At 53.0% G+C, this 13,939-nt stretch overlaps 1 protein-coding gene across 2 annotated transcripts in view; it reads left to right on the forward strand.

The window, feature by feature from the left end:
- Window positions 1–13,939, forward strand: part of GALNT18 (polypeptide N-acetylgalactosaminyltransferase 18) — a 350,253-nt gene that overhangs the window by 331,895 nt on the left and 4,419 nt on the right. Inside the window, exon 11 of one of the 2 annotated variants that reach the window (XM_004751990.3) lies at window positions 7,084–7,519. The exons of the other annotated variant lie outside the window; for it this stretch is intronic. Coding sequence (XP_004752047.1) covers window positions 7,084–7,230 — 147 coding nt within the window. The 3' untranslated portion in view covers window positions 7,231–7,519. Of the gene's footprint in view, window positions 1–7,083; window positions 7,520–13,939 lie in introns of those variants that run through there. 2 annotated transcript variants of the gene reach the window in all.

A 13,939-nucleotide genomic window follows, 5' to 3' on the forward strand; every position in this document is an offset into this window, starting at 1 on the left:
AATAAAATACCTTTTCATTTCCATGTCATATGGAGGGGCAAATGTGGAACTGTCCGGTTTTGAAGGACTGTCAGAGCCTTGCGTGGGCCCTAGAAGTTTGTGATTTTCAGTGTATGGCAGTCAGCACACCCCCCCTTTCTCCTGCTCATGCCACAGAGATCAGTAGCCAGGAGCAGGTATGATGGCTCAGGTCCCCCTATTCAGACCTGAGTAAGATTTTTAAATTTATTATCCAACGTTTATATGATTCTTGCTAGGTGCCACATAGTATTGTAACTGCTTTATAAATAGGACATAACTCCCCACGACAATGCTAGTGGGGACTTTGATTATCCTCATTTTACAGATGAGGAAACTGAGGCACAGAGAGATTAAGTCATTTGTCCAAGGCCAAATCTAGGAATTCTGCCTCTTGGATCCGTGCTCAAAACCACCATCCCATGGTGCCTTTGTCTTGCCTCTAGAATCTAGAAACCAATGGATAGCTGCAGTGGGCACTTGGTGCTGGAGTCTCCCTGCCAAGCTGGTCACTGGTGTGTGTGAACTGATTGGATTCCTGCCTCCTCAGCAAGCTCTCTCCAGCCACACTGCTATCTCCGTAACCCCCTTCACCTTATTTTTTTTTTTGGCACTTGACATTGCCATTACCCCGTCTTCGGTCCAATGGACCTTCCCAGCAAATCACAGGCAGACTCTCACTCAGGCACTGGTGAGTCTCCTTTAAGGAAAATAAATGTCAAAGCACTTATTGAATAAATATAGTGCTGAATATTCATAATACAGAAAGACCACTTTCCTCTTCAAAAAGACTTAATCTCAGAGTTTCTTAAGCTAGGGCCTGCGTCCCACCCATGCTTTGAAGTCCGATTACTAATCATTAACTACTTAACCTGGAAACTCCCAGGCCCACCATGCTTAAAGCCAAAGACCCACGGGCCACTTGCTTGTGGAAAATTCATTAGGGAGGCTAGTGGCACGGGAGCTCTGAAATAAGCAGGGAAGACTATGGAATACAGGCGTCCGTCCACACAACCTCCTCTGAACACCTTGGAGGGAAACAGGAGAGCAGCCTGAGTGCTCAGCGCCAGTGCTCCAGCTGCTCCTCCTCAGGTCCCGAGTGCAAGTGACAAGCCAGGCCTCATCCTTCTTGGAGAGAAGGTGACAGCTGGTTTGGGGTCCCCCAACCAGCATCGCCAGCAGCAGCAGCACCTGGGAACTTAAAAAGGCCCATTTCCGGGCCCCATGGTAGACCCAGAAGTGATCCACAGTAAATAAGCCCTCCAGGGACTCTGTCTAATCTGTACCCAGCCTATACCCCAGGAGGAACGGGTCTAGTTAAGAAACCTCTAGCTGGCACAGGCACATAGTTGGGGAAACTAAGAGAAGAGATGCATGTCTGTGAGATCTGGGGTCAGCTCCCAGGTGCCTCCGCCGAAGGGGTTCTGAAGTGCAGCTCCCCCAGCCCTGCTGTGCACATCGTCACGGCACCACGGCAAAACACAAATCCAGAGCCAAGACCAGGAGCAGAGTCTTGTGTTTTTGCTTCTACCCACGCACTTCTCAAGCCCTTCCTAAGGACTACTCCACAGAGGCCCAGAAGGAGAAGGAACTAGGCTGGGGGCTGGGAACCCACCTCTAGGAATTATTATTAGTCTCCTTCATTCTATACATTCAGCTTTTGATTTTTTTAATGCTGTTTCCATATTTAATTCGGTTTCCATTCCAATTAAGCTCTCTGTGTGCTGGAGCATCTCTCCTGCCAGGTGTAATTGCCCTTATTTAAATTCTTTAATTAAAAGTATTGTGTGTTTCCACATCCTGTAGTTGTATGTATTACACAAATAATTTAGTTGACTGGACTGGTAAACCGAGGGACAGTGCCATCCTTGGAGGGCAGGGCCAGCCCCTCAGAGCCCAGGACTGGCCCAGGGACTGCGGGCAGGGCCCCAGCTATGAGGACCAGAGCCTGCACACAGCCTCCCTGCTTCCTTCCTCCCTCCAATGCTCAACGCTCCCCACTCCACACGGCGGCCAGAGTGGACCACTGAACACATCAGTCTGACCGGCAGTGGCTGGCCCTTGTCACCATATTCAGAGTCAAAGTCCATTCAGTGGCTGTGAGTCCCCACACAATCTGCCCCTCCCTCAAGGACCTCTCGGGCCTCATCTCTTGCTCCCTCTCCACATCTGAGCTGCTCCCCAGCCTCTGTGCCATTTGCTGAATTCATCAGGCCTCTGCACTATGGGAGTCTTGCTCTGGGGCACAGGGACTGTCCTCTCCTTCGAGCCTTCCCAGCGAGGATCACTCTGACGGCTGTCTCGGCGGCTACCTGTTCACCACCGCTCCCCAGCTCCCTTCCCAGGTTGTCTGAGGCCATTCAGGCTACTAGAACGTGAAGACCATAGACTGAGAGGCTTAAACAACCAACATTTATTCCTCACAGCTCTGAAGCCTGGGGGGTCCAAGATCAAGGTGGCAGCGGGCAGTGTCTACTGAGACCCCTCTTCCTGGTCTGCAGGTGTGTGCACCTTTTCACCCATCCTCACACAGCAGAGGGAGACATCATCTCTCTTGCGTCTCTTCTCATAAGGGTGCTAATCTAGTTCACGAGGACTCCACCCACGTGGCCAAAAGATGTCCCAAAGGCCCCACCTCCAAATATCATCACATGGGGGATAAGAGCTTCAACACAGGAATTTCAAGGACTCACATTCAGCCCAGAGCACTGCCCTACATTTTTGTGTATGGAGTCATTGCTTTCTAATATGCCAGAGAATTGACTCTTTGCTTCCCTTCCTGGAGTATCATCTCCGTGAAGACAAAGATCTTTTCCTGCTTAGTCACTCATGTATCTCCATGACCTGGAACTGTTCCAGGCACACAGTAGGCTCTCATTAAATTTCGGATGGATGGATGGCTCGTGTGTCTGCAAAGAGCCCTCGAAGGAACTAGCCCAAACTGGCTCCCCAGAGGCTGAAGCCAGGCAAGATGACCTTCCTCTGCCCCAGGCACTGAGGCTCTTACAGCTCTCAGTGGAGACCGCTGCTTTGAGACAGGCCTGGGGTGGGAGGAATGGTGTGGCGCGCCCAGCACACAGGAACAGTGAATGGGGCTCCCAGCCTGGCTCTACCACTTCCAGACCACATGACCCTGGGCCTGTGTCCCAACCTTTCGGAGCCACCGTCTCCAATTCTGTGAAGTGGGGATGATTGCCATCTGCACCCATCCGAGTTCCCATGAGGACCACGTGATATTGGGCTTGGAGGGCATCTGACCCGGCGCCAGGTACCTGGGAAATAGGCACTAACCCTTATTAGCTCCATCTCCACACAGAGCCTGCGGGCAGAGCTGCGGAGAGTAACAGCAGCAGGCCTCTCTCGAGGGTGCTGAGCTCACCAGGAAGAGATCCAATGGAGGAAAGCAAGTTTCCTTTGCCATTGTGGTGAAGAGCATGTGCCCTGAGAGTGGGTGAGAGCCCGGAGTTGATTGAGTGAGACAAGCTGAGGTCCAAGAAGGAAGGGAGGGAGGCTGGGAGTGGCCAGGCTCACTCCAGCACCCAGAGTTGCCTGCCTCCCCTTCCCATAGCCCAGACATGTTCCCAAGACACATTCCAGGGTACCACAAGGAGGCCTCCAAGCAGGCCTTCCTCTTCTGCTCTAGAAGATTCTCCTCTTGGAGCCTCTAGGGAGGGAGCTGGCCTTGACCCCATACCTCACCTTCCCTGACAGGCCCAGACAGTCTCACTGAGGCCCCATCTCCTTCACAGCTCTTGGCCTCACTCTGTTTCTTCCACATCCTGCCTAGAGGCCACACAAGCTGTTTCTGCCCCAGAGTCACTGCATTTCCTGTCTCCAGGGCCCTGAGGGTCAGGATGGGGCCTGGGAAATGTCATAGTTGGGTCTTGGAAGGAACACTTTCCTTCTCAGAGACCTCCCTCCCTCTCAGGCTTGGCAAGGTGCACTGTGGAAGGCATAGAATGTGCATGAGTGGTGACAGGAGAAGAGAGGCCACGGCCTTCTCTGTTTTGGACAGGTTTTTCCGAGTTCAGTGATCCGGGGGTGGCCGAAGCATCCCAGCCCCTGACAAGCAAAGCCCAGCCTGGCCCCTGAGGAAACACTGAGAAGTCGGGCCTGAGCAGAGTGAGTGAGCGTGAGCTCTTGGTCTGGCCCCCGTCCTGCCTGTCATGCACTTTTTCCAGACCCCACCCCCATCTGAACCTTGAGCAGCCTCACATACATTTGTTGTTTTAGAGCTGAAGAAACAGTTTCCCATGACTCCTCCTGCTTGTCCTTGGTAATCAGGACATAAATGATCGTCTGGTCCTCGACACGGTGGAACCAGTGGAGCAGCTCCCCCATGGCCATGGCCCATGGCCCATGGCCATCTGCTGACCTGCCCTTCCCATCTCCCCGCCAGCGCCAGGAGAGCCGGCAGGCCTTGTGAATCAGAGAGCCAGGCTGGTCTCACCCACGGCCTGCCTCCGCCCCACTCCTAGCAGCATGGGCTGGGGCGCACCACCAGTGGGGACGTCAGTGGGGCGGGGGGGGCAGCCACACATGTGCCAAGGAAGCAGCAGTGATGTGGCCCAACCCAGGTGTGGGCAGCAAACGTGCTCAGGCCACGGAAATGGAAACCATAGAAACCTGGGCCCAGCAGCGCGAGGGGCTAGACTCGCTTCAAGCAATGTTGCAAGGGATGCCTCTAGGTCCAGAGATCCACCTTTTGTGGAATGGGATGGGGACCCACAGCTTCCAAGGGGACAGCTTGGCACTGTCATGCCATCATCATCCCAGGAGCATGGTGTGGCCACCAAAAGTGCCAATTAGTTGGCTGTGTTGAAGGAGCCTTTTGTCCAGTGGAAACGAGGTGATGGCTTCTGCTTGGCAGTTAGTTCTGAGTGACACAGAATAACTGGAGTTGGTCCAAAGGAGGGCAGCCGGGATGGAAAATCATACAAAATTGTTCCACACGGAACTGGGTCCGGTTAAACTAGAAAAATGCAGACCTCAAGGGACATGGGCCTCATCTCCCCTATTGAGAGGGAAAGGTAGAGAAGTAGGAGCAGACCCAAGTCGGGAACCCCAGGGGACGATCTGGGGTACCTTACTGGATGCCCCCAAGACAAGGATTTAAGTTCAGTGGGAGGAGAACGCTCCGGGGCAGAGCAGCTCAGCAAAGAAAACACTGGTTCAGGAGGGCTGCATGTATGCATGCGTCATACTTGGAGGCCCCGGGCCAAAGTAGAGGTCCTTCAGGGAGCCCATGAGAGCAGGGGGCGCTGCCTTCGGAGTGTCTTCCACCTGGGGACTCCAGGGTCCTTTCCGAGCCCTGGTCGAAGGGCCACTCGTTCCTCCGCCCCTGCAGCGCCTCCACATGTCGCTGTCTCTCAGGCTGAGCCCAGGGTCCCCAGATGGGCTTGCTCTTTGGGTTTCCCCTTTGCTGTTTTCTATCTGCTCTTGGGTGCAGTGAGTCATGGCCGGCCTTGGGGCATAGTAAGGAGAGAGCTGCTTTCTTCCCTTGAATACACACAGACACTCTTCTGCTCACCTTTGCCGCCCAGCTTCTCACTACCTGACTCCCTCACCCACTGTTCAGAGTTCCTTCCGAGGGAGCTATGTTTTTTCAAAAATTTTTAATTGGAAAATAACACACATACATAAAAAAACATGCACAAATGTAAATGTTCAACTCAATGATTTAAAGCAAAGCAAACAGCTGTGTTCCAGGTCAGGAAGGAGCGTACCACCAGCACCCCAGAACCCCTTCTTTGGCTACTGTCGATCATTTTCCCAGTCCCTCCTCCGCAGAGATCACCCCCATCCTGGCTCTAACACTGGTCCTGCGTTGTCTGCCTGGCAGGTGCATATATGGGGAATTCTCTGTGTATTCTCTGCCTGGCCTCCAGTGCTGGTGCATCTGTTAGGCTTAGTCACCTTGACCGGAGCTCTGGTCTGTATATTTCTGATGCTGTAAAGCGTTCCAGTGCGTGAATACCACAGGCCATTGATCCATTATACTGCTGATGGATGCCTGGGTTTGCTTCCAGGTGGGAGCTTTTTCCTATCAGGTTTCAGAAGCACTCAGGTGCTTGTCTTTGGTGCCCGGATTTCTGCTAGATACACGCCCAAGCATGGCAGTGTGGGGTCTCTGGGCTGTGTGTACATACTGCCAGCTTCTTAGGTCACTGTGAGAACTGAGTCTTACTCTTCTCTTGGCACATGTCATTTGGCACCACAGGGATAGTGGGAGACTGGGGACATGCGTCCTTACAGTAGAAGTTTGCTGTCTCCCTCTCAGAGCATGCTGTTCACTGGGGCAGGTGTAGGATGTCGCTGGGGTGGGCTGTGGTCATAGGCGCAGGGGCCTCCCTCTCCCCACTGCCAGGCCTGCTCAGGGCCCCTCCAGACTGAAACAACTGACACCGCTCTCCTGTCCTGTGACCCATTCCCTCTCCCCGCTGCGGATCGTGACAACCAACATTTACCAATCATCTATTAGGTACCAGGCTTTTCACTGGATGTTGAGGGCACAGAAACTGATAAGACCTAGAACTCTCAGTGTAGATGGGGGAGAGACAAGGAAACAAGTAATTCCACCACCAGTCAGTAGCGCCGAGCCGGAGAAAGCACAGGGTGAAGAGCACTCAGCCGGCTGGGTGGACTGGAGGAGGGGAGGCGTGGGTGGGGGCGAGGTGGGAAATGAGACGGCTTCTGGAGGAGAGGGAGCCGGAGCTGAGCCTTGAAACATACCTGGGGCTTGGCCTGCCGCAGAAGCATGCAGAAGGACCCCCCAACATAGGACACAGCTTGCTTGCTCAATATCAGGAACCCCGATGTAAAGCAAGGAGGTTGGTGTGGCCGCCTGAAAGCTGTGGGAGCTGAGGGAGGAGACCGACATATCAGAGGAGGGAGCCTGAGTCTGCATGGAGATGCTGGCCCCCCTAGCCTTCGGAGCGTCTCTGCTTCTGGGCCTCAGGGTGCACTGATAATTCTAGGCTTCCCCTGGCTTGCCCCTGGGCTCGAGGTGCCCCAGATCTCCCCATGTTACCCCTCTCTGATGACCCTCTCTACCCTGGCCCCTAGGGAGGCCCCATCCAGAACCGCAAGTCCAAGCGCTGCCTGGAGCTGCAGGAGAACAGCGACTCGGAGTTCGGCTTCCAGCTGGTGCTGCAGAGGTGCTCCGGCCAGCACTGGAGCATCACCAACGTCCTGAGGAGCCTGGCGTCCTGACCCCGCCAGGAGCCACCTGCGCCCATCCCTTTGCTACCGTGTAGCACCTGCTGCCTGCTGTCTGCGTCGGGTGGTTTGGAGTTGGTGGGTGGGGGGAGCCAGGTTCGTGGGATTCCCCACACCCCACCCCGCCAGAAGAGCTTTTTATTTCCTATGCGATTTTCATGGAGTTTCTAGAAAGGTGCCGAATGGTGGGTGATGGTATAGTGTCATAAACTATTTTGCAACTGTAAATAGGGGACAGATGGAGAATATTTATAACTGACAATAAAACACTATTGATTAAGAAGAGGGTTTCTGCGGTCACTTGGGGCTCACGCAGGTTCCTGCCTGGGTCCTCGGAACATTGGAGTTCGTGTCGCTCTTCGCTCTTCCTGCCTCTCATCCTCGAGAAAGGAGGCTCGAAGCCCCCGCCAGCAGTGGGAGCTTGAGCAAAACCCCCTCTGCCTGTACCACCGCACACGTGGCCTCTGGAGAAAGCATTCCTAGAGAGAGCGGCGTTGCCTGCTGGCCCCTGGAGCACCTGCTGAGGTGCTTCAGGCTGCTCTGGCCGCCCCTGGGGTCTCCTCCTCACCTCCCAGAACGGGCCCTTGCGCAGGCCCCCAGCAATGGCCCTCGCCTGCAGACGCCCCCAGCCTGTGGCTCCTTCCAGGTGTCGCAGAGTATTTGTTTCCTGGGGCTGTCATATCAAAGGGCCGCAGACTGGGTGGCTGCCACAACACAAGTTCTTTCTGTCCTGGTTCTGGAGGCTGAGAGTCCAAAGTCAAGGCACGGGCAGAGTTGGTTCCTTCCGAGAGGATCTGGTTGCAGCCTCTCTCCTGGCTTCTGGTAGCCTCGGCCGCTCCTCCGCTGCAGGTGGCCGTGTGCTTCCTGGTCTTCACATCTCCTTCCTTCTGTGTGTGTCTGCCTCACTGGCTACATGTCCTGTTTTTATACGGACATGGGTTATCCTGGAGTAGGGCCCACTGTTGTGACCTCATTTTAACTGGATTACCTCTGTAAAGACTCTGTCTCTAAACCAGGTCACATTCTGAGGCACTGAGCAGTGACAACTTCTGAGCTTTTGCGGGGACACAATTGAACCCATAACACATGGCTTATGCAGTTAGGGCTCCAAGTCACCCCTCTGGGCCCACCCTCAGGATGCCAGTGACCCTCAGAATAGAACCATCTTTCCTAGAGCCTGTTACCCAATCCTCCGTCCCTCCAAAAGCTTCCCATCCCAAGAGGCCTTCCTCAGGTTGAGAGCTCCCGTGCTCAGTTTGAAGGACACCCCAGCACCACCTCCAGCCCTCTGGCTCCTAGCAGAGCAATAGTGAGTGACGGGCTGTAAGGCTCAGGGGAGGAAATGCTTCCCAGATCACTTTCAGCCCCACTCACCCCCTCAAGCTCTCTGGGGGCCTCTTTCCCAGGGGCCTGCAGCCCCAGCACCTACCTTTTTGGGATCAGTAATCTAACCACAGAGGAGGGTTCCCCACCCCAGGAGGTGGACGTGGGAAGTAGGCCCCTCAAGAGGGAGTTGTCCCTTCCCTCCACGGACTCCTCCACCTCATTCAAACAAGAGCCTTCCCCACGTGGCCACCCACCTGTCATCATCCACCGCCAGACCCACCCCATGTCTGGTCCCCAACTCTCAAGCCCCACCTGCTGCTCCTGAGTCAGAAAGAGTCAGGGTTTTAACCAGCGGTCCGGGCAATTCCGACCCCCTGCTGCTGAAGGCTGAGAGCCTAGCTCTGCACCAGCCCGGACCAGGTCCCACATGCACTCCTTCCTGCAAGCACCCTGGCCTCCTGCTACACAGGACGACCTCTACTTCCTTCCCCAGCAGCCCTTTTATTTACCCTCCCCACACGCCCCACCCCTCCGCTGCCTGCGCCTCACCCCTGCTGTAGGCCAGGAAGGCCCAAGAGCAGGGCCTCTGAGTCAGACAGCCCCAGTTACCAGCGGGATGGTCCCAGGAGGCTGCATTACCTCTTTGTGTCTCTGCATATTCTCCTTAAAGACTGTGAGTGTTTTTACAGGGTTGTGAAAATGCAATGAATAAATGGGTGTAAAGCCCATGGAATGGTGACTGGGACATGGTAATGCTCTAAGGTCTTCTCTCTTAGTATCTTGAGCCCTGGACAGTCAGCCCTGCAGCGCCACAGCTCAGCCCCAGCCCCCACCTGTCCGTGCCTGTGGGTCCAGCCGCTCTGTGTAGAGAAGGGAGAAGATGGGCCTCTCCCTCCCCGCTGGAAGACAGGCATGCTTGTTTGTAGAAGCTGTCAGTGACTTGGCCACATCCTGGCTGGCCGCGAAGGTCACCTGCTAACAGTCACAGACCGACAGCGCCTGCGGCTTCCCGCGTCTCTGCCTGAGACCCTTCTCTGGTCGTAAGCACATGCTCGGGCCCGTGCTTTCCGGCCTCAGCAACAAGCCCCCATGAGGAATGGGCCTCCTCACCCTTCAGGGTCACAAGTGTGAGGCCTAATCCCCCAGTGGTTCAAGGGGTCCCCCATGAGACTGAGCCCCAATGGCCCACTTTAATGTGCTCTATACTGGCGTTCCTCCTTCCCTGTCTCATCCCCTCACTGCCTCTGCGTGCGCCCCAGTCCCCTCCCTCATGCCAGTCCCCAGGTCTGCTGCAGGAGAAGCTGCTCATGGCCACCCCATGCCTTTGACACTGGTGCCACTCAGACACCAGTGATCCCCAATCCACATCCCTATGCCCTGTGGCACTGTCCCTGCTGCAGATGCATTTCCCTCAGCCTATCCCCTGGGGCTCTGGCCCCCTCCCCTCCTTGCCAGGGAAGGGACCTGAAGTTCAGCATGTCTGCTTAACCTCCAGCATGCCTGGACCTTGCCTGGTGTCTGGGGGAAAGTCACAGGCCGGGAAGGTTCTAAAAATGATCATCATAACAAGTATTTTGTTATATCTATGGTCAAGCATTGAGGCAGGTACTTTCTACTTATTTTCTCATTGAACATTCATTATAATCTTGTCAAGTAGTGCTATTATGATCACCCCCATTTTATAGTTAGGAAAACTGAGGCTCTTGAGACACCTGGTTGGCTTGGTTGGTTAAGCATCTGCCTTCAACTCAGGTCATGAACCCGGGGTCCTGAAATCGAGCCCCACATTGGGCTCTCTGCTTCTCCCTCTCCCTCTGCTTCCCCCCCCCCTGCTTGTGTTCGTGCTCGCTCTCTCTCTCTGACAAGTAAACAAAGATGGAAGTATGGAATGATGGAGGGAGGGAGGAAAACACTGAGGCACAGAAAAGCCAAATCATTCTACAAGGACATATAACCAGTAAGAGACAGAGGTTGGATTTGAACCCAAGGAGGCTGACTGCAGAGCCTGAACTCGTAGCCTCTGCTGTACTATTCTGCCTCCCTTGGGGCCCCAGTAACCTTATGCTCCAAGCTTCCATTGACCCCAGAGTGCCCCAGCCTGAGGCTCTGCCTGGACTAAAAGAGCAAATACAACTAACATCTGTAAGAACACAAAGCATGCTAGCACTTGGCCCACTCACTCAAGCTCCTGGTACCCTACAAGTTGGGTTCCTTACCAGCATCATTTTATAGATGAAGTCAAGGCATGGAGGTGAACCAGCTTGCCCAAGGTCATACAGCCAGGAAGTGGCAGGAACCAGAGTTTGACCTCTGGCCCCCTGCTGCCCATCTGTGGCCCTTGTGCCACACTGTCTTCCAGCCGCCCGGCCACCATCCTGTGGTACCGGATCCACGGGACAAGCCCGGGTCCCCAGGAGCCAGCCTCCCTGGGCTTCACACGCCATCGGCACCGCACACACCGTCCCTGTTTCAATTCCCCGGTGAGCCTGACCTTCTGAACGTGACCACAGTGAGAGTGTGATTAATGAGCCAATTATTTCTGTGGAAGACATCGTGCAAAATAAATAGCCCATTTCCCTTCAATTTACTGTTTTAATAAATAAATAGCGCTCATGCTCTGGTTTTGTTTATTGCTGCTCATACCTGAAAGTTTGTGATGAATCTTCGTGTTGTTCATTTCCAAAATTAATCAGATCTGCCCGATGACTTTGAAATATAGGACTGCATTTGTCCTTCGATGTTAACAGCAAGACAGGCAGGCAGGGCTGCAGGGAAAGGCAGGCCTGGGGGAAGGGCGAGCAGAGGGCAGGATGCTCAGAGCTCTGGCCCCGTGTGCCCACACATGAGAACCGCAGTCAGGGAGGCTGGCTGTAGCTTCCTGATTGAGGATTCAAGGAAAACCACCAGAGACACAAGGGCATGGGAGGGGAAGAAAGTTCTCTTTCCTCTACTCTAAGCTGGGGCAGACTGGGGGACACTGGATAAGAGCAGTGTGTCCAAACCTCACTAAGTGGGCCAAACTCATAAAGGCTTTTACCACCTTTCTGGGGATGATGGTGGGTTGGAGGATCATGTACTCAGGTGGCTCTCTTTTGTAGGTCCCCGGGGGCGGGCACAGAGCAAAAGGACGGAGAGCCAGGCGATTCCTGCAGTGCACCCACCAGCTGAAGGGAAGTCTTAGGTAGGGTGGGAGACATCAGGGTTTAATGTGCTCAGAATTAAAAGCAGTTTAACAATGAGTTGCCTACATATCCATCTTGATGTCTTATTAAGAATCACAGTAGTGCAGGAGGTAATATTAAGTACCCATTTTACAGATGAAGTAAGGAGAAGGTTCGGTCGGATAGGATGGATAACTTGCCCAACATCTCAGAACTAGTAAGAGAAAGTAGAAATAATTTTGATTTCTATCTAGGTCTTCAGACCACAAGTCCAGTACTGTTATTGTTTCTCATGTAGATGTGTGTGTGTGTGTGTGTGTGTTTTCTGCCTGAGACAGTCAGAGAATGCCACAGAGAAGAGCTAGCAATTATAATTTGGGCTTTGTTGGGTGATTAGGAGTTTTCTGAGGAAAAGTCAGGAGAAAGAAACGGCAGCAAGAAAGAAGAATTAGGTCTGACTTAGAGTAATGGTGTGGGGAAGGGGAGGAGAGAAAAGAAGTGATCCAGCCTGGTGAATGACTGGATGTGAAGAACAAGAGAGAGAAAGGAGTAGAATTAAAACGCCGTTACTGCTCTTCATCAGTATCTCTTGGGAGTAAAGGGATCTGTCTCACATCTGCCCTCAGGTCTTCCCTTATCTTTCACCTCCCTGACCTCCAGGACACAGCCCACTCCCCAAAGCAAAGGTGGAAGAAGCAGGCTGACTTCCCATGACTCTCCATGCCTCCCCTGCCCAATACTGACTAGAGCAAAGAGTAATCCCTAATAGAGGAGCAGGCCATGATTTCCACTTATGCATGCTTTATGAGGCTTGCCTGTAGTCAAGGGGAAACACACCAGTGTTAAAGCTAGGCCTTTGAAGCTGCTGTAACCACTCTGGAAAACAGCATGGAGGTTCCTCAAAGAGTCGAAAATAGAACTACCCAATGACCCAGCAATCACACTACTGGATTTTTACCCTAAAGATACATAAGTAGTGATCCAAAGGGGCATATGCACCCGAATGTTTATAGCAGCAATGTCCACAATAGCCAAACTATGGAAAGAACCTAGAGGTCCATCAACAGATGAATGAATAAAGAATATGTGGTATATATACACAATGGAATACTATGCAGCCATCAAAAGAAATAAAATTTTGCCATTTGCAATGACGTGGATGGAACTAGAGGGTATTATGCTTAGCGAAATAAGTCAATCGGAGAAAGACAACTATCATATGATCTCCCTGATATGAGGAAGTGGAGATGCAATGTGGGGGGGTTGGGGGGTAGGAAAAGAATAAATGAAACAAGATGGGATTGGAAGGGAGACAAACCATAAGGCACTCTTAGTCTCACAAAACAAGCTGAGGGTTGGGGGGTGGGGTTGGGATAGGATGGCTGGGTTATGGACATTGGGAAAGGTATGTGCTAAGGTGAGTGCTGTCAAGTGTGTAAACCTGGCAATTCACAGACCTGTATCCCTGGGGCTAATAATACATTTTATGTTAATAAAAACTTTAAAAATTAAAATAATAATAATAATAATAATAATAATAAAGCTAGGCCTTTGTAGTCTCTCCCTCTGCGGACAAAGTTCAGCTCAGAGCCTGGGCCTCTAGGCCTCATGTCTGCGTCCTGGGAGGGTGTCGCCTTCTTTAGTCTGTGCAAAGAGATATGGCATGGAGTCCCTGTCCAGAATGTCTAGCATTTAAAAGATGACCACCCTCTCCTCCCCTGCTGTCACTGAAGCCCCCTCACCTGTCTCCCTCGCTAACGCCCCACACTAATGTCTCTCAGATGTGATCTAACCCCATGCCTACCTCTACCCCAAATTGAATTACTAGGGTGTTTGTAAAATGCAGATTTGGGACCTCCTTGCTACCGATCTCTCTGATCAAGATCACCGAGCTAGTGCTTACCAGTCCTTTGGGATTCAGCTTAAAATCCATCTCCCCTGAAAGTGGTCCCCAGCCTCCAGGACCAGGCTAGTGTCCCTCTGTCCTGCACTGTGATTGGCCACCTGTTTGTCTATAGGCTGTGCCCGACTGCGGGCTCTGCGACATCAGCGACCTTGCTTCCTCCATCAGTGTTCCCAGTATCAGACCAAAGGAGGAAAGGAAGGGAGGGAGAAGAGGAAAGAATGGAGAGAATGTGTTTGGCTGTTGCCTTTTTAGTGGGTGAGGATTTAGACCAATTCTGCCTATCATAGGCTCAGCATCCAAGTTTCAGGAT

The sequence above is a fragment of the Mustela putorius genome, unplaced genomic scaffold (assembly GCF_011764305.1).
Source record: "Mustela putorius furo isolate JIRA1106 unplaced genomic scaffold, ASM1176430v1.1 tig00003859_pilon_pilon_pilon, whole genome shotgun sequence".
Lineage (NCBI taxonomy): Eukaryota > Metazoa > Chordata > Mammalia > Carnivora > Mustelidae > Mustela > Mustela putorius.